The 19,576-nt window shown below is 61.7% G+C and overlaps 2 protein-coding genes across 3 annotated transcripts; one reads left to right on the top strand and one right to left on the bottom strand.

Annotated features, from left to right (window-relative positions):
• Nucleotides 1–1,260: 1,260 nt before the first annotated feature.
• Nucleotides 1,261–7,254, top strand: FCHSD1 (FCH and double SH3 domains 1). Its single transcript, XM_064724828.1, has 19 exons — nucleotides 1,261–1,373; nucleotides 1,628–1,725; nucleotides 2,355–2,400; nucleotides 3,250–3,323; nucleotides 3,570–3,714; nucleotides 3,789–3,925; nucleotides 4,007–4,070; nucleotides 4,154–4,282; nucleotides 4,460–4,582; nucleotides 4,665–4,760; nucleotides 4,836–4,943; nucleotides 5,046–5,150; nucleotides 5,339–5,569; nucleotides 5,656–5,739; nucleotides 5,847–6,003; nucleotides 6,086–6,291; nucleotides 6,393–6,489; nucleotides 6,570–6,637; nucleotides 6,793–7,254. Exons 1-19 carry the CDS (start codon nucleotides 1,353–1,355, stop codon nucleotides 6,856–6,858), a joined length of 2,055 nt encoding a protein of 684 aa, XP_064580898.1. The 5' UTR covers nucleotides 1,261–1,352; the 3' UTR covers nucleotides 6,859–7,254.
• On the bottom strand, nucleotides 7,242–19,177 carry RELL2 (RELT like 2). 2 transcript variants are annotated; one of them, XM_064724830.1, is made up of 8 exons: nucleotides 18,581–19,177; nucleotides 17,654–17,867; nucleotides 15,905–15,967; nucleotides 15,740–15,806; nucleotides 15,311–15,499; nucleotides 9,758–10,433; nucleotides 8,201–8,234; nucleotides 7,242–7,882 (listed from the first exon to the last, which is right to left on the bottom strand). In XM_064724830.1, the coding sequence occupies exons 2-7, from the start codon at nucleotides 17,859–17,861 to the stop codon at nucleotides 8,202–8,204; spliced, it is 1,236 nt and encodes a 411-aa protein (XP_064580900.1). In that variant the 5' UTR covers nucleotides 17,862–17,867; nucleotides 18,581–19,177; the 3' UTR covers nucleotides 7,242–7,882; nucleotide 8,201. The 2 variants fall into 2 exon arrangements, with proteins under 2 accessions (XP_064580900.1, XP_064580901.1); XM_064724831.1 differs by lacking the exon at nucleotides 18,581–19,177 and adding an exon at nucleotides 18,366–18,557.
• Between the last annotated feature and the right edge of the window lie 399 nt (nucleotides 19,178–19,576).

The raw sequence follows: 19,576 nt of genomic DNA, 5'->3' as shown, positions 1-19,576 counted from the left end.
TTGTGCATTGTCACACGCCAGGGAACCAGGACATGTGCAGCCAACCCCAGAAATGTTATGGGGACGAATGGGACAGTGGGGAGAGCCACGAGCTGTGCGGGAACAGAGAAATCCAGACAGAAAGAGAAGTGAGAGATGAAAGGAGTGGGAGAGGGCTGGGAGGAGGACAGGGGGACAGACAGGGACTGGCTGGGGTCCCTCATGATTCCAGGTGGTGCCCACTGAATGCCACTGCTCAGCTCTGTGCCCCTGTCCCCACGGCAGGGTCCTGCCAAGCCAGGGGCTCCGTGTCCTCCATGTGATGTGAGACCCCACATGTCCCTGTGCTGGGGCTGTCCCCTCAGTGTCCCACATGTCCCCACATCCCAGGGCCAGTGCCCCAGCCCCTCATGTGTCACCACATCCTGTGCGTCCTCATGCACAAGGACTCGTTCCCCAGTGATCCCAGTGCTGTGATCCCCATGTCCCCATGTCCCCCTGCCCAAGGACAGCGCTCCCCATCCCCCATGTCCCTGTGATGCTGCACCCACACATCCCCATCTCTCACAGCCTTGTGTCCCCATGTATGTCCCTGTTCTCCTGTCTCCCATGTCCACATGTCCCCACGTCCCTGTGTCACATAACCCTGTGTTCCCATGTCCCTGTCTTCTCATGTCCCTGTGTCCCTGTCTCCCATGTCCCCATGTCCTCATGTCACATATCCCCGTGTCCCCATGTCCCTGTCTTCTCATGTCTCTACATCCCCATGTCCCTGTCTCTCATATTGCTGCATTGCCACGTCCCTGTCTCCTTATCCACATGTCCCCATGTCCCTGTGTCGCATATCCCTGTGTCTCAATGTTCCTGTTTCCCATGTCCCCATGTCTGCATGTCCCTGCCTCTCATATCCCTGTGTTCCCAGGTCCCTGTCTCCTGACCTACATGTCCCCATGTCCCTATGTCACATCCCCATGTCCCTCCCTCTCATATCCCTGTGTTCTCATGTCCCTGTCTCCCCGTGTCCCCGTGTCCCATCGCCCCGCCCAGGTTCAGCACTGACCACAAGGCGGCGCTGCAGCCTCTGAGGGGCGGGGCTTGCTGGGCGCAATGGGCGGGGCTCCCGGCAGCGCGGGAAAGGGGCGGGGCTGGTTGGAGGCGGCTCTGGGGGCGTGTCCGTCAGTGAGTGGTGGGCGGGGCCTGGTGGGGCAGGGCTCGTCTTGGGCCGTGATCTTTGAGGGGCGTGGTCTGAGAGGGGCGTGGTCAGTGGGCGGGGCGCGGCCGGCCCGGCAGTTCCGGGCTCCGCACACGCGGATCGGGGCGGCGGCGATCGGCACCGGGATTGGGATCGGCACCGGCACCGGGGCAGCGCAGCCATGCAGCCGCCGCCGCGCAAGGTGAGCCCCGGGCCGAGCTGGGCTGGGCTGGGCCGTGTTGGGCCGGGTCAGCGGGGCCGGGTCCTCCCTCGCTGCCGCGTCCTGCAGCCGTGACCGAGCCTCGCCCCCGGCGGAGCCTCCCGGGGCTGGGGAAGCGAGGCCGCGGTTGGGCGGCGCTCAGGACGGGGGGCCGGTGGGCACCGGTACCCGGGCAGGGCGCACAGCGCATCCCCGTGCCCGGCGCGGCCGCGGGGCTGAGCGGGACCTGCCCGCAGGTGAAGCTCACGCAGGAGCTGCGGGTCCATCTCCTGGAGCAGCTGTCGGGCCTGCAGAGCAAACAGCAGCGGGACGCCGAGCTGCTGGAGGACATCAGGTAGGGCCCGCACAGGTGACAGCCGGGTCGAGCTGACACCGGGCAGCTCATCCTGTCTGTGTGTGTGTGTGTGCGTGTGTGTGTGTCTGTCTGTGTGTGTCTGTGTCTGTTTGTCTGTGTATCTGTCCCCAGGCTGAGACCAGGCAGCTCATCCCGTGTGTGTGTGTGTGTGTGTGTGTGTGTGTGTGTGTGTGTGTCTGTTTGTGTTTCTGTTTCTGTGTATATCTGTGTCTCTGTCCCCAAGCTGAGACCGGGCAGCTCATCCTGTGTGTGTCCCCAGGCTGAGATGAAACAGCTCATCCCGTGCCTGTGTGTGTCCCCAAGCTGACACCGGGCATCTCATCCCATGTCTGCATGTGTCTGTGTCTCTGTCTGTGTGTCTGTGTCTGTGTGTCTCTGTGTGTGTGTGTGTCCCCAGGCTGAGACCCGGCCCGGGTGTGCCAGGCACCGGGCACGGCTCACCTTGAGCCTGTCACCTTGAGGTCATGGGCTCCATCACCCACTGGGGTGGCCTGATGGGGACAGGATGGTGGCAGGGGGACATGGTAAGAGGGGGATGGTGGCAGCAGGTGCAGGGAGGGGTGGCCCATGCCTGCCCCTCTCTGTGTGTCCTCCCTGTGTCCCCCCAGGTCCTACAGCAAGCAGAGGGCCACCATTGACAGGGAGTACGGGCAGGTAAGGAGGTGCCACGTCGGGATTCGGGATCAATGTCCCGGGGTGCCCAGGCCCCATCCTGCGGCTTGGGGCAGGAGCTGGGCAGGCCCCACGCAGGCAGAGGGCAGCTTCGGGAATCACCCGAGCGTGGCTGCTCCGTGCTGGCCCCGCAGGGTGGTGGCAGATGGCTCATCCTGCCGGGAGCACCCTGACCACGTCCAGCACCCGCTGGGGGCTCTGCTGAGCACGGCGTGGCCCGAACCTTGGGTGTTCTGGGAGCCTGGAGGGAAGACCTTGTGGGGGAGGAAACCGCTGGGCTTTGCTGTCTGCTGGGTCATCGCAGGGCGCTGCTCTGAAATGTCAGTTTGGTTTTGATGTGAGATGTCCCTGCAGCATCCCCTGGGGACATACTGCAGCAGAACTGTGTCCCCCTTTCCTGCGACTGGTCACCACCGTGTCACTGCCCTCCCTCACACCCGCAGGCTGGGGGTGATCATCCATCCCCCAGGGTTGGGGTCTTGCTGAGCTTGGCTTTGCTGGGGCTCCTCTACTCTGTCTCTGTAGCCAGTGTCCCTCGCTGATGTCCCCTTGCAGGGACTCTGTCCCAAAAACCACAGTGAGGGAGGGGTCCTTTCATTGTGGTGGCTGCCCCCCAAAAATGTTTTGGGGAGCACAATGGGATTCCTGCTGACACTGAGCCACGGGGATGTGTCTGTGCTCTGAGGGGACACATGTGTGTCCCCAGCTCCATGGGGTGGGCCAGCTTTGCGCCCAGCGTGGGGAGCCCAGCTTTGGGCCCAGGGTGGGTTGGTGGCTGCTGGGCTGCTGGGCAGGGTCAGGCAGTGTTGGTGATGCCGGGTCTGTCTGCAGGCTCTGCAGAGGCTGGCGAGCCAGTTCGTGAAGAGAGACTGGCATCGGGGCCGTGGCGAGGCTGGCGACTCCAGGTGGGCTGGGGACAGAGACAGGGCTGGGGACAAGTAGCTGGGGCTTGCCATACCTGCCCATGACGCTCCCAACTTGGAGATGCTTAATGCCAACCCGGATTTGGCTGTTACCGGGACACAGCTGTGGGTGGGATGTCCCCAGTCCCAGTCTGCTGTGACTGGGGGTGCTGGCAGTCCTGCTGGGCATCCCCAGAAGGTGTCGCATGGCAGAGAGTGCCTGGCCCTGTGTTAACCCCGTGCCCACAGGAGTGTGGCAGCTGTCTGGAAAGGCGTCATCGAGGGGACAGCACACGCCGGGCAGGTCCGTGTCACCGCCTCCGAGAGCTACCGCGCCCTGGCCGCCGAGGCCGCCCGCAGCGCCCGCCTCTGCAAGGAGAGGACGCTCAAGAAGGTACCGGGGCAAGGCCATGTCCCTGTGCCCAGGCAGGGGGGACAGCTGTGCCCCCCAGCTGACACTCCCCACAGGGCATCGAGCGGCTACAGAAGGCGCAGGTGGAGCTGCTGGAGACGGTGAAGGAGCTGGACAAGGCCAAGAAGCAGCTGAGCCACCTGCGGCGCAGCAGCGAGGTGGCCAAGGACAAGGCGGCCGACGTGGAGGCGCGGTGAGTGAGGCACACAGGGCACACGGGGCCGGGGGCTGCTGTGCCTCAGGGTGGTCTCACACCCCCGTCCACCCTCCCCAGCCTGCGCAAGAGCGACCGGCGGATATTTCACACCAAGGCCAGCCTGCAGAAGCTCAGTGCCAAGGTTGGTGGTGCTGGGGATGGCAGGGTACCCGTGTTGGGGACACAGGGCACCATGGCCAAGCCTCGCTGCCCACGTCCCTGCAGTTCTCAGCACGACTGGCCGAGCACTCAAGGCAGCTGGCAGGGGTGCAGAATGAGTACAGCTTTGCCCTGGTGGCTGCCTCTGCCCACCTGGAGCATTACCAGCGTGTGGAGCTGCCCGCAGCCATGCAGGTAGGGGATGCCCAGACCCCCCGTGCCCCTTCCCCAGCGTCCCACAAGAAGTCTCTCCTCACTGCCAGCACGGAGGGTCCTGCTGGCACAGGGTCAGGGCTGGCTGCCCTGGGGGTCAGGGATGCTCCAGTGGGGGGATGTGGCAGTGCTGGGGGGGTTCCCTCTGCTTTCCCCCAGGCTCTGGATGGGGACCTTTATGAGAGGCTCCGGGAGCACTTGTCAGCTGCCAGCAGGACGGAGGTGGAGACCTGCCGGGCCACCCGGGACTGGTTCCAGGGTGTTGTGGAGGCATCTGCACGGGTAACGGCACTGTGTGCCCTGAGCTGGGTGGGACATGAGGGCACAGGTGAGCCCCCAGCCCCACACCACTCCCCTGCTGCAGGTGTGCCGGGAGCAGGACCTGCTCCTCTTCCTGCAGGACCACCCCGCCTTCTCCCTGGCGCCCGAGCAGCGCTTCCAGCTCACAGGGATGGAGGAGGTAAGTGGATAGGATCATTACAGCAAGGTGGGGTCTGCACAGCCACCCCCTTGTCACCGCTGTGTCCTTGCCCAGGTGTGCCTGCTGCCACCAGCAGACGATGGGGCCAGCCTGGAGAAGGAGGCGCGGCGCTGGGCCACGCGGGTGGCCCGTGAGCACAAGAACAGGGCACACAGTGAGGAGGTGGGTGTTGTCCTGCCCCACGGGGCACTGGGGGGCTCAGGGAGGGGCTTTTGCAGCCCCTCACCAGCTGCCACACCCTCTGAGCTGTGGATGCCTGCCCAGGTGCTGCAGCGGCTGGAGGCCAGGCGGCAGCAGGGGCTGGAGGCGGAGGCGGCAGCTGTGGAGCGGCAGATGGAGGAAGTGAGGGAGAACATCCGCAAGGCAGAGGTGGGACCCTGAGTCAGGGAACTTGGGGTGACATTGAGGTCTGTCACCCCCAGGGTGGGGGAGGTAGGGACAGGGAAGGGTGGTGGCTGGGATGCTGCACTTGGGGTGTGGTGCTGGGGATGGGGGTGATGGGGTTGAGACACTGCCAGAGGTGTCCTGGGCACTGTGACAATGTGTAGTGTCCCCAGGTGAGCCGAGTGAAGGCCGAGGCACGGCTGGCACTGCTGCGGGCGGCAGGGCTGGATGTGGACGCCTGGCTGGCTGGGGCCATGGGGGGTACAGGTGAGGAGACCCCCACAGGGCTGGACCCAGCTGAGTTCGATGACTACGAGGACAGTGATGAGCCCGATGAGGATGATGAGCCTGGGCCGGCTGCCCGCACCTACCCCTACACCTGCCGGGTGATCTTTGGCTACCAGGTATGGCCCTGCCTGCCTGGCCCTCACCCTGCCTGCCCAGGGCTGGCACCTCAGCCTCTCTGCCACGTTGTCCCCATCTCCTGCAGGGCTGCCAGGCGGATGAGCTGTCCATCAGCCAGGGCGAGGAGCTGGAGATCATTGAGGATGGGGACGCAGAGGAGTGGGTGAAGGTGGGAGCAGGCGGAGCCCCCCTCCATACTGGGGGCCACCTTTTGGACATTCCCAGGCTGGCCCCACTCTGGAGCCTGGGATGTTCATGTGGTTTCTGCCTCCTCAGGCTCGGAACAAGGCTGGGCAGGTCGGCTATGTCCCTGAAAAGTACCTGCTGTCCCTGGGGTGTGACTCGGGGGCTGGGCTGGGCCCCCCAGGCCCCTCTGCCTTGCACCGCCAGCTCTCCAGCATCATGGCTGCAGAACTGGTGCTGGAGCCTGGAGGTGAGTGCTGGGCATCACCGCCACCCCAGAGAGGGGGGCAGGATCCAGAGTGTGCTGAGCCCCCTCCCCACCCTCCCCTCAGCCTGGCTGGTGCGAGCCCTGTACGACTATGAGGGGCAGAGCCCCGAGGAGCTGAGTTTTCCTGAGGGGGCCATCATCCGGGTGCTGCCCCGTGCTGCTGGTGAGGTGGATGATGGCTTCTGGACCGGCGACTTCGACGGCCGCGTCGGCGTCTTCCCCTCCCTGGTGGTGGAGGAGCTCACTGGGGCCCGGGAGGCAGCCGGGCAGGTTGGTGCAGGAGAGTCATTGAGTCACCCTGGCCCTTCCATGGGTGCTGAGGTGAAGCCCCTTTCCCACCATGCCCATGCCTCTTCGCTGTGTTTTCCCAGGAGCTGCCATCACCGTCCCCTCCGCCCTTCTCCCCTCCTGGCCTCACACCCGGGGCCAGCCTGGTCTCCAGCTCTGCTCCTGAGACAGCGCTGGGAGGTGAGTGCTGGGGAAACTGGGGAAACTGGGAAGGGGCTGGGGGAGCCCAAAAGCCAGGCTGAGCTGCTGGGCCCTCCCAGGTTGCCGGCAGGATGGCACGGGCAGCGGGCAGAGCTCTCCAGACCTGGCAGCCACGCGCCTGCGGCCGGTAAGTCCCTTCACAGGGATGCCCCAAAACCTGCCCCAGCCCTTCTGTAATGGAGCCACCCGTGTGTTTTGGGGGGTCTGAAGGGGGATGAGTGGCCTCAGCATGCTGGCACCACTTCTGTCCCTCTCCTTTCCCTGTCCTCTCCCTCTCTGCAGCTCCGTGCGCCGCCCCCGCCGCCCGGCAGAGCCCCCGAGCCCGACCCCGAGCTTCACTTCAGCTGACCCTGTGGGTGCCCCCAGCCCCCCTCCCCAAAAAAGCCTTACCCAAGCAAACCACCACAGGCTGCTGTCCCTGCAGCAGGAGCTGCTGTGCCCCATGCCCCGAGCTGGTCTCTCCAGGGGCTGCATCATCCTGCCCAGTGCTGCTTGCAGAGTGGTCCTGCATCCCAGTACAGCACCCAGAACCCCTTTTTGGGGTGCCCAGTGCCATAGCCAGGCCCCATCTCACCCCCCCGTTTTGCCTCCACCCTTCCTGCCTGGCATCACCCGTGCACTCCCAGCCCTGGTTCCTGAGGGGCTCATCTCTCTTCCCTACCAGCCCCCACGGGCAGGAGTGGGCGTGGGGGCTGTCCCCAATAAATCAATAAATCCCACTGGCCCTGCCGAGGGGTTCAGCAGCTTTAATGGTTGTAGCTCGTCTATGTACAGGGCGTTACACACCGAAGCTGGCGCGGCCCGGGGCTGCCCGCTGGCCTGGCCCGGGGCCATCCTGCCCCCCGGGCCAGTGCCGGGATGGGGCCGGCAGCTCCAATCTCCGCCAGCATCTCCCAGGCCCTGCCGGTGCCGGGTGTGTGCCAGTGCCCGCTCTGCGTGGCAGGGGTGCCCGGGGGGGCTGTGCTCTGTGCTGAACGTGCCCGGCGGGCGGGGGGCGCTCCCCACCGCCCCGGGGGGGGCTCAAGCCGCTGCCTCCATCCCTGCCCCTGTGATCCTTCCCCCGAGCTGGGGGCCGCGGGGGCAGCGGGCGCCGTCCTGCCCCTGCCAGGCCCGAGGGTCCCTCGGGGGTGTCCGGGGAGGGTGCGGTGGGTGGGACTCGGGTACCTATTGCCGATGGGATGAAGGCTGGCGCCGCCGAGCGCGGTTGTTGTCGGTGTGGCGGGCGCGTCGCTCCGGCCATGCCAAGCGCGTAGCTGCCCACCCGGGGCCGGGCACGGCTGCCCCGCGGCTGCCCCACGGCAGAGCCCCAGCCCCGAGGGGCCCGGGGGCTGCGCGCCTCCCGTGCACGCTCCAGCCCGGGAGCGGAGAGCAGCTGCGGGAGGGAGAGAGGCACGATGGGGCTGGTGCCCGCAGCCCTGGCACCTCTCCACCACACAAATGGCACTGCCTGGGGTCGCTGCCTGTGGCTGGGCACGTCCCGACCCCTGGAGAAAGGGTTCAGCCTCTCTCCATCTCCAGCAGCAAGCTGAGACCCGCCATGGTGGGACAGTGACAGTGCCCTCCCACCCCCCAGACATTGTCCCAGGGGCAGGGGACACGGCAGAGGACAGGCACTCACCTCACACAGGGACAGTGACAGTGCCCTCCCACCCCCCAGACATTGTCCCAGGGGCAGGGGACAGGCACTCACCTCACACACGGTCCTGCTCCGCGGCGCTGGGCCCCTGTGGGATGGAGAAGAGGGGTCAGCGCTCCCATGGAGCTGGGGCTCTCCCATGGTCACAGCAGTGACCCGAGGGGCAGAGCCCCACCGAGCCTCCAGGAGAAAGCACAGCCCAGGCACCACCTCTGCCCTTCCCCACCACCTGCAGGACGTGACAGCAGCAGCCACCAACCCTGGTGCTGGCTCTGACTGCGACGGAGGGCATGGGGGATGGCCCCAGTGACACCATGGCTTGGTGACAAACATCCCAGGGAGGTCCTGTCACCGTTCTCCTGGGACCCCATGTCCTGGAGCACCCCAGCATCACGGGCAGCATCCAGGACAGGAGCCTGGCACTGGGCTTGCCCTGCACCTAACTGCTTTCCTGGGGATCAGAGGGATTCCCAAGGCTCAGTGGGACACAGGAGGACCTGTCACCACGTCCCCAGGTCTCTGGGGAAGGGCTGCAGCCCATCAGCTCTATCCTGCCTTGCCCTTCTCCATGAAGGGCAGCTCAAACCTTCCAGCCAAGGTGGAAACAGTGGGATCCTGCTTTGTCCTTATCCAGCATCCAGCCAGGCACCTTCCCCAGGCCTCTCCCGTGCTGACCCAGTCCTGCCCCATCCCACCCCCTGCCAAGGGCTGCTGGCATGTGCCCAGCCCGTGCAGAACCAGCCCCAGGGGATCTCCATGGCTTTGAAGCATGCCAAGAATTTTACTCAGGCATTTGGCTTCCTTTTTCTCCCAAGGGCTTTGCCACATCGGGCTGGTTTTGTGAGGCAAATTAAGGCCCAGCTCTTGGTGCTGCTGACACTACACAGGGGTGTTTCCCAGCCCTTTTCCATGAAAATCACCTTTTCCCAGCTGCAGAACCACAAATGAGTGTGTAGGCAAAATTCTGGGTGTCTGAAGCACCACCAGCAGCCTCATTTGCTCACTGGTACCTGCACAGAGGCAACTGCAGGGAGAAAATCCCCTGGAGCTTTCTAACCCCTCCAGCAAGGTGGGTGGGTGGGACATTGGGAGGTACCAGGTACTGGGAGCTGCAGGCAGGGTGGGCTTTCCTCCTCTCTGAGCAGGGGGAAACAGCCAAGACATGACTACTTGGCTTTGCCATTTCCTGGCCTTGGAGGTAAGGAAGGCTCCTGGAGAAATCTGCCCCTGCCTGTTCCTGTGGGGCCACACTGGACCCCATTGAGGCTACAGCTCTGGGGACACCACGTGCAGTAATGGAGCTTTGCCAGGTCAAAATCCCAATGGATACTCCCAAAGGAGAAGGAGTCTCCTGCCAAGGGGAACGGGGCAGCAGGTCTGCAGCACCTTCCACCGCCCCAGGTCAAAATCCCAATGGATGTCCCCAAAGGAGAAGGAGTCCCTTGCCAAGGGAACGGGGCAGCAGGTCTGCAGCACCTCCCGCTGCCCCTGAAGCAGGGTGAGACCTGTCACAGTCACTCCACTGCCTCACACATCAGAGAATAGGTGGGAAAAAGCAATCTCCTTCCAGCCCAGGGGACCACATGGGGACCAGTAGGAGGAGGAACATACCTGCTGCTTCCCATCCTCCCCTCCGGACTGTTTCCTGCTGCTCTCGTCTCTCGCCAGCTCCTCTGCCTGCTCCTGCAGACTCAGGCTCCCGTGAATATCCGACACCTCATCTGCCGATGCCAGTCCCATCTCCTCCAGGCACATGCCAGCTCCTTCCCTCGCCAGCTCTCCCGGGATGTTGGGACTCGACGCTCCCAGCATGGGCAGGCTCAGCAGCCTGCGCTGCCGGCTGGAGCTCCCAGGAGCGGATCCAGCACCTGGCAAGGACCCAGCCCGGCCGGACCCAACCGGGTTGGACCCAATGGGGCTGGGCCCAACCGTGCCAGACCCAACCGTGCTGGACCCAACTGGGCCAGACCCAACCGTGCCGGATCCAACCATGCCGGACCCAAGCGGGCCAGACCCCGCGGTGCCCGCCCTCCGGCTGTCACGGGTGCCGGCGCTGGCGGGTGTGTTGGCGGCCGGGCTGGCGGACAGGCTCTGCTCGGTGCTCCTGGCACTCTGTGTGCCCGTGTGGACGGCTCCGTTCTGCAGGCCGGCCATGGGCACAGTCCCGTTGAGCAGCTCGCTGCTGCGCTCCAGCTCCTCCGTGCTCGGCGGGCGGCTGGCCACGGGCAGGGCCCCGTCTGGCTGCTCCGGCAGGCACGGCTTCTTCCCGATGTGTGTGACACGGAACCTGCAACGGGGACAGGACACAGCAGGTGTTGGGGGAGATGAAACAGGAAAGTCCCTTATCAATATGATTGTCTGGCAAAAGATTTTGAGAATATAGAAACTATAAGCGAGATTGAAATGAAAGCAAGCTTTGAGATCCCTTAGTTACTGAACAACTGGAAAACAATGGTGTAGCCAGCTGAAGGTAATCCCCTTTTGATGGAACAACACCCTCTGCTTGCAGACAGGCCCAAGGGTCAGAGCAGACCCTCCAGCTTGGCAGAAGGGACCCAAAGAGGAGTTTTTAGAGTTTAAAATGTAACACAGTATGGTAATGTAGTGATTCTTATAGGCTGTATGTAAATGCTATAGGATTTGTATCTTGTACTAGATTGGTTAGTGAGAATCAGAATATTCAACACAGAAGAAGATTTACTGTATTGGAACAGGAACCTCGCTCTCTTACCCTTTTACTCTCTTGCCCCTTTTACTCTCTTACTCTCTCACCCTCTCTGCCCCTCTCTTCTCTCAGCCTGCTCTGAGCTGTGTTTGGCAGCTCCCAGCAGGGCCCTGCACCCAGACCCTTTGCAATAAACCCCAAGTTCCTGACCTGGCAGCAGAGATCTCTCATCTCCATCCGTCCTGACCATCCTACCCCCCAACACTCCTACAAGCAGTTTTTTCCATGCCGTCCCACCACTGGATTCCCAGTTTTTCTGTACCTCCAAACCCCAGATCTCCTCACTTTGCTGTGATCTCCAACCTGTCTGACCCATTCACACCTATACAAATTGATTTTCCCCTTCATTTTGAGCAAAACAAACAGAAAGGGAAGGGTGTGAAGTGCAATCCAGGTCTTGGCTGGGGCAGAGCTTGTCCTCCCAGCAGCAAGATGGATCACAGCTCTTGGAAATGCTCTGGATGACAGCGTGCTCTCAGTGAGGGCAGGACAGGGGTTTGGCAGTGATTTGGGTACAGGGATCATAGGCTGGAGGAGCTGTTCAGCTAAAATCTGCCAGAGCACATTTTGCACCATCCCCTGGAGGGGCAGATGGTACCTGAGTGTTCACCAAGGTTCCACCATGAGCAGGTAACAGCTCAGAGCTCTGGGTGGGCAGGAGAAAAGCTGCAGAAATGGGTCTGACACCCTCAAAGGGTGGGCTCATAATCAGAAGTGATATAACATTGCATGTGAGGAGAAGAGAGGGGTTAGGGATCATAGACTCATGGAATGGCTTGACTTGGAAGGAGGTCCTAAATGATCATCCAGTCCCTTTCCCCACCATGGGTTGGGACAATTTTCCCTCAATCTGGCTGCTCCAAGCCCCATCCAACCTGGCCTTGGACACTTTCAGGGATCCAGGGGCAGCCACAGCTGCTCTGGGCACCCTGTGCCAGGGCCTGCCCACCAATTCCTTCCCAATATCCCTTCTAACCTTGCCCACTGGCAGCAGAGAGCCATTCTCTGTGTCCTATCACTCTGTGCCCTTGCCCCAAGTCCCTCTCCAGCTCTCTTGGAACCCCTCTAGGCACTGGAAGGGGCTCTAAAGTCTCCTTGGAACTTTTTCCTGTCCCAGTTCCCTCAGCCTGGGAGGGGCAAGGTGTCAGCAAAGCCTGAAAGTCTGAACTGTGCTGATTGTGACTCCTCCTCCCCAGCACTGGACCAGCAGAGAGGAAATCTCCTCCATGGTGAGCTGGTGTCCACCAAGCAGAGCACTCCAATGGCAGCACTGAGAGCTCGTGCAGCCCATGGCTCACCCACAGCTGCTCTCACTGTGCTTGGATCACACATGGAAAACAACAGACCAGGTTCTGCTGAGGTTCAGCTGTGAGGCAGTGTCAGGGCAAAGCACAATTTCAGAAAGTTCACACTGCTGGTGTGGAAAGAACAGCAAGACACACAGGTCAAGCACATGGCAGCGCTGCTGTTCCAAAGGAAAAAGCAGAGAGGTCCAAAAGATAAGAACTGATGCCAGGAGAGTTGGCAGAGATGAAGGAGAGCACTTCCAGGCTGGAGCCCAGCCTGTGGACACACCAACCCCTCAGCAGGGCCAGAAAGGATTGGGAGGGTGGAGAAGAGAAATGTTCCAGCTCCAGACAAGGTTCCCAGGCCAAGTAGCAGCAAATGTGACCTTTCAGGTCTGTCCAGATATTCAGAGATAAGACACCAGCACTGCGATTTGGGGAGACCAAAGAATGTTCTGGCCCTGAAGAGGAACAGGAAGGAGACACAAGTGACAGGATCACTTCTTGGTAATGCCATTGAGCAATGTCAGCCTGGAAGAGTCATGAGTGGAGTCAGAGAGCAGGAAGGGTTTGGACCAGAGAGGGCAGAGGAAGTAATGTAGCCAACCTCTGGCTGGTGAGGGAGAGCAGAGGAGCCCTGCCTGGCTGCCTCATCAGCATCCCTGGGATTCAGTGGGATGTGACACACTCTGGCTGGTGGGGCTGAGGACAGAGGGTCAGACACAGAATTTTTATGGACAAGCTCTGCCACTGGTTACACCTGGCTGAGGAAAAGCGCTGAGCTAAGTGGTAAATCATCCTATACCAGACATAACCCTGAGTGCCACACAAGTTTAGAACAATTTAGGTGCAAAAAGCCCTCAGGAGGTCTCCAGTCCAGACCCCATATCTGGGCCCTCTCCTACCCTCTTTGCCCAGAGCCCTGTCCAGTCAGGTTTTGGAAATCTTCAGGGTCAGAGATTCCTCCACTCCTCAGGGCCCTGTCAAGGGCTGCACCATCCTCATGGCAGAACAGTTTTTCCTGGCATCTTTTCTGGATTCCTCCTGTTGTAACTCATGGCCGTTGCCTCTTGCCCTTCCCAGTGCAGATCTCTGAGGAGAGTCTTGTTCCATCTTCATTTAAATTCCACCCACCCTTTGGGAAGTGTTAGGGGACAATTAGATCATCCCTTTCTAATGCTCCAGGCCAAAAAAGCCTCCTCAGATGCCTCATACTCCAGCCCTGATGATCTTGGTGGACCTCCAGAGCTTTCCACTCCTCAGGGATGAGCCTGTGCCTACCAGGACCCATTCCATGTGGGATCAGGCTGGACCATCAACCTCTGCATCCAAGGCAAGAACAATACCAAGACCTGAGGATGTCTTTAACTCTAGGGGTGGGTTAAAGAAGCCCTGTGAGTTCTTTAGTGCTGGGTCAAAGTACTTCAAGATATTTGTCATAAATAAGACACAGGAAGGGCCATCCTGGAGGATCTGGAAGGGAATAAGAAGCAGAATTTGGGGGTGGGATTGTAGCTCATGGGCACATAGGTCCCTTAGCAGCTGGAGTTTGTACAAAAGAGATTCAAGATTGAAAGTAAAGCCTTGGAGAAATGGGGTGACTGCCCTGTGGAGAAGGCTGGTGTGGGGTATGACACTCACAGGGTTAAAGAGGAAAATCAGGAATTGAGGGAAGGTGCCTTTGGGAAAGGCGAGCATCTTGTCCAGCACTCTGAGTGCTGAGAGCGGGCTGGAAGAGCACGGACAGAGGACATGGAGGAGGGGATGGAGCTGGGCACCAGCCAGGGAATGAATTAGTGGTGAGCAGGAGCTGTGCAGAGCCCCGGCCTGCCGGGCACCACCTCCAAGGACAGCCACGGGCACGGAGAGCCGGGAGCTGGCAGTGCCCACGAGATGTGATCCGAGCTGAGCTGGGCCTGGGCAGTCCAGCAGCCCTCCCTGTTTCTCCAGCTGCCCACAAAGCCCCAGCTCACCTCACTGCTGAGGCTCCTGCCCAGGATGGTGGGAAAATCCACATGATAGGACACAGGGAATGGCTTCCCAGAGCCAGGGATGGATGGGATATTGGGAATTAGTTGTTTCCCTGGCAGGGTGGGCAGGCCCTGGCACAGGGTGCCCAGAGCAGCTGTGGCTGCCCCTGGATCCCTGGCAGTGCCCAAGGCCAGGCTGGAGCAGCCTGGAACAGTGAAAGGTGTCCCTGCCCATGGCAGGGGGTGGCATGAGATGAACTTTGAGGTCCTTTCCAACCCAAACCATTCTACAATTCCATGCCAACTTTGGCTCAGCATTCCCATGAAAGGACTGTCTCTCTGGACCACAACATGAAGTTCCATCAAGTCTCAGCCCTGAATGAGGACCTTGAGCACAATCTGAGCATGGCAGAGCTCTGTGTCTCACCACGGTGGCCATCCAGGGACCAGCAGCTGCTTGTCACCCTGCCCCAGCCACCACAGCCGGAGGGAGCCAAGCCCAGGAACTTTCCAAACCCTTTCTGCTGGGGAATGGGGCAGCCTGGGCAAGCCTACAGACTGCTCTGCAGGTTAGTGACGACACAGTGAGACCACAGGAAGTCCCTTGAGGTGAAACCAGGTGGGGATGGAAAGCATTTGTGGGAAGTATCAGGAACACTCCCCTATTCTTACATTGCTGCTGTGTCATCTAATTACAGACACGATTGGAGGCAGCAACCTGGAGCAGCACAGCCACTCTTTCATCCTGAGCAGGTGGTGGCTTGCACCTGGGACATGCTGTCCCCTCTGTCCCCCTCAATGAGGTCCCTGAAGCCCCCAGTTGGGCAGCAAGGCCCTGCCTGCACCGAGCTGGGACAGCGGGCTCTGGAAGGACACGGAGCTGGGGCTGTGCCCAGCACTGACTCAGCAGGAAAACCCAGCTTGAGTCACCTTCCCGGGGAAGGAGGGAAGCCACCGGTGCATCACAGCCTGCCACAGACCACAGGCATTTCCAGGTGCAGCAAACACCTGGCTGCTCAGGAGCTCCAGAGCTCTCAGGAGCTGCAGAGCTGCTGCTGGGGCATCTCCGTGTGCAACAGCAAGAGGGAATCTTGGGGACAAGGGGAAAGGGGAAGGAACAGGACTGAGGAGAGCCTGTGGTGCTCATTCCAGCAGGGAAATGTACCAAAGCTCGTTTGGGTACCTGCCCACTGAGAAGACGGTGGTCTCTCCAGGGTGCATCCTGCTTTTGCCCTCCTTGGAGCGGCCCTGGCGCTGCAGGGGGTGCCTCTTCCTCCTGCTGCAGTGGATGCAGGGGGCGTGTGTGGAGCCCAGGTGCACCGTGTGGTGATGGGGCGGGCCCCCGTCCTGGCTGCTGCTGTGGTGACCAAGGCTGCAACAGAAGATGACAGGCTGTGTCACCTCGGGGAGACGTCCCAGCCCTGGTGCAGCCCCAGTGGAGCAGCAGCTCTGGGGGGGACAGGAATGAGGAAGAACTGTTCCACTTGAGAGTGGGGTGAAGCACTCCTCAAAACCCTCAGGAGAGCAGGACTCCCCATTGGGAAGATGTTTTGTGGCAGCTGGAAAGGGGCTGCTTGTCCCTCACTCACAAGCTGCTGTGAGCTTCCCTCACCTGGGCACTGGCACTGGCACGTCAGGTTCATTTTCCCCCAGCATCTCCTTGAGGGCCTCCACGTTTGCTGAAGAGAGAGGGGAAAAAATGGGAATGCTGAAGAGAGAGGGAAAAACGAGCCAAAGTGATCAGCACGGCTCCAGGCTGGCCCAAGGAAATGCTCACCTTCATTTTGGATGATGCATCTCACAATCTTCTCCACGGTGTCATCGTTCTTGTCAGCCTCATCTGAAAAGAGACAACGTGGCACTGAGGGCTGGGATTCCAGGGCTCTGCTCACTCATCCCTTCCCAGGAGCAGCTGCATCAGCAGAGTTGTTGGAGAAGCCTCGAGTCCCCTGTCACACTGGGAAGGCACTGGGGAACACCAGATCTCTCATCCTGGAAAAGAAACGGCTGAGCCAGCAGCTGCTTGTGCAGGGAAAGGGGGTGTGTTGCTCCTTCAGAGCATCTGGAGAAATGAGAGGGAAGCAGGTTCTGAAAAGTTGGAAGAGGAGGGTCCTTGTCCAGCCCTGGAGCCCTTGGCTGCAGGATGCTGAAAGTTCTCAAGGCTCCAAGGGTAGACAGGACACGTCCACAGAAAATAAACCCACTGGGATCCACTAAACACAGCAATGGGTAACACACAGTGACAGAGAGAGCCCCAGAGCTGCACTCTATTGGAAGCTTAAAGACTGTTCTGGGGAATCTTGGCTGGTGCCTACTCCGCTGTGGAGTTCACCCACAGCTTTCAGCTCAACCTGCTTCCAGCCACTGCTGGAGGCAGGAGGCACGGATGGGTGGATGGATGGATGGATGGATGGATGGATGGATGGATGGATGGATGGACGGACCTCCAGCCTGGTCAGCAGTGTGAGATGTTCCTTTAAGCAGGTTGGAGCTGTGGTCTGGCAGGCAGCTGCCTCAAAGGCTCTGGAGCTGCCACCATGATCTCAGAAGTTCTCCATCATCCCATGGAGATGTTTCCCTGGGCTGTGGTGTGTCCAGAGGGCAAAGCCCATCCTGGAAGGTTCAGAGGCTGTCTCCATGTCATGTACAGCCAAGACATTAAAGCCAGAGGAGCACATCCATGGGCACCTGAGGCTCTGGCTGCACTGAGGACGAGCCCAAGGAGCTGCATTTCCCTCCTGAGCGCAGGCAGCGGCAGCAGGAGGTGCTGATCCTCCCCAGCACTGCCACAGCACGCGGAGCTGGAGGAGTTCTGTGGCACCATGTGGCTGTTCCCAGCCTGGGAAGCAGCAGAGGAATGTGTGTTCCCCCTTCAGCAGACACTCAGGAAAGCACCGGATGACAGAGCTTGGGCCGGGCACCCACGCTCGATGCAGCACTGACTTCCCAATCCAGCCAGCCCGGAGCGACTTGCAGTGCCCTGAAGCCATGGAAAAAATTCCCTACAGGTCCCTTCCCCTTCCAGCAGCAGCCCTACTTCTGTGGTCTGCATGAACACAGCAGGGACCACAAGAAGACATGGCCAATAACAAACACCAGCTGGCTCCCTGCCAGACATCCTAATGCCATAGGAGCAGAGGCACTTGTGCTCCAGCTGGGAGAGGTTTTCCTTGAGGGAACAGGGGTTATGATTGAGATTCTGGGGATTCAGCAAGTCCTGGATGTTCATCAGAATTACCTTCTGGTGATAATGCTCCTTTGGGAAGGGCCAGGCACTGGCTACCACCTCGCTGTCACCTCCAGCCGTTGTCAGCTCGTGGATCTGAGGGATCCCTGTCCCTCACACTCCCAATCCCCAGGGAACACCACACTGGTCTCACCGCCCCAGCCCTTTATTCCAGCCCAGCCACACGTGACAGGTAACCCTCGCAGCCCCATCCCACAGCCCAGAAGGGTGCATGGGGAGCACCAGCCCACAGCAGGCACAAGGCTGAGCCCCCAGCGACCCCCATTGCCCAGCACTCACCATCGTCGAGCTCCTCCACCTCATCTTTGTCATCTGGGTCAAGCTCATCCCGGAAGGTGCGGCACCGGTAACCCTTCTTCTTCAGGACATGGCAGATCAGGAACCCCACCAGCCCCATGATGAAGAAGACAAGGACAAGGAGGAAGACCACAGTGATGCCGTGCTGGGGTTCTGACTCCCCATAGTGGGGGTCGTGATGGTCTGACATGCGGATCTAGGAGGAGGGGGAAGGCAGGTCAGAGCCGCCCATCCTGTGCCATCCTCCCGTTCCTCCTGCGGGGCCAGGGACAGCTCCCAGCCCGGGGGCAGCTCCAGCCCGAGGGCAGCTCACAGCCGGGGCAACTCCAGCCGGGGGCAGCTCCAGCCGGGGGCTCAGCCCGAGCCCCGCAGGGTCCGGCGCGGTGCGGAGGACAGGACAGAAAGGGACCGGCCGGAGGTGGCTCCTCGCGGTCTCCCAAGGACACTGCTGCCCCTCACGGCCCCGCCAAGAGGCATCCCAAGGGCAGCGGCGGCGGCAGCGTCCCCGCAGGCCCCGCCGGCCCCGGGCTGCGGCGCTCCCCCGTCCCTTGCAGGCGGCTTCCCAAGGGCACCGGTGCCCCGGCCTGCCCGGGGCTCTGCGGCGGGCGGCATCCCCGGCTCGCCCTTGCCGGAGGATGGCTGAGCATCCTCCCGCGCTGCGCCGCGCCGCTCCCCCGCAGCCCCCGGTACTCACGGCCGAGGCCCTGCACCGGCACCGGTACCGGCACCGGCGGGCAGGGAGCCGCGGCAGCCGGGCTGGCGGAGGGCCGAGCCGCCGACCGCTCCCGCATCGTCCTCCCGCAGCACCGAGCCGGCTCCCTCCGCCCCGGCTCCCCCGGGCGCTCCCGGCTCCGCTCCCCGCACGGACAATGTCCCCCCCGCCTGTCCCCGGCCCCGCTGCGGCGCTACCTGGGCCTGCGGTCCTCCGCAGCGCTCTCCTCTTCACCTTCACCTTCACCTTCACCTGCCTCCTAGCAACCCCGCATCCCCGCGGCTGGGCACCGCGGCGAGCATCCTCCGGCCCCCGGGCCCCGCTCCGTGCCTGCCTTCCCCGCGAAGGAGCCAGCTGCCTCTGCCCGCCGCTCTCTGCCGCGCTCTGCCACAAGAGCACCCGCCTGTCCCGATCCCGGAAAAAAAACCTCTCCGGAGCTGTTTCGGCGGAGGAAGGTGCGGAGAGGAGCTCGGGGAGATGCCGGAGGGAGGCTGCAGCAGGACACGCAGGAGCGCTGCTCGGGGAGGCTGCCAGGGAATCGCTGCCGCCCGCTCCGGGGTGAACAAGCTCACCCGCACGCGTGCCAGCCCCGAGCTCCCCTGGCACCTTCCTTGCCTTGGATTTTAGGGCACCGAGCCCTGGCGATGGGAGGGAGAAGGGTGGAAGTGGGGCTCAGTGAGAGCAGGGCTGATCACACAGCAGCGTGTTTGGGGGGAAGAGGGGTGCAAACCCCCACACGGGGATCCCAGCACCGAGGAGAGGGTGGGAAAAGAGCCCCGCGAGACTCCTGTGTCTCCCTCCCTCCTTCCTAAAAAGGGAGGGGCTAAGCCATTGGAAATCTCACGCTGTGGTGGTCCCATGACCTCCTTCTCCATCTCCACCTCATTATCCTCACTCTGGGAGGCTTCACCCACCACTCCTTTGCTACTGGGAATCTGACCTGCTCCTCTCCATCCTTCAGCCACCTGCCAGTTCTCCAGCCCTTGAAACCCCTCCCAGCCCATCTCCACTGCACCGAGCTCCAACCCATGCACACAGTCCTCCATGGCAGTTATCCCATGGGAATCCCTAATGGGAATTATCCCACTCCAGTCTGTCACACAGCCTGTGGCTCCTCCAGGCTCTCAGCTCTGCCTCGCTGAGGGCTCCTGTCCCTCTGCACAGGTGACCAAGTTGGCTCTCAGGAGCCTCCT

This window comes from Zonotrichia leucophrys, chromosome 13 (assembly GCF_028769735.1).
Source record: "Zonotrichia leucophrys gambelii isolate GWCS_2022_RI chromosome 13, RI_Zleu_2.0, whole genome shotgun sequence".
Lineage (NCBI taxonomy): Eukaryota > Metazoa > Chordata > Aves > Passeriformes > Passerellidae > Zonotrichia > Zonotrichia leucophrys.
The sequence above is the reverse complement of the archived record's forward strand: the minus strand, read 5'-3'. Positions and strand labels throughout refer to the sequence as shown.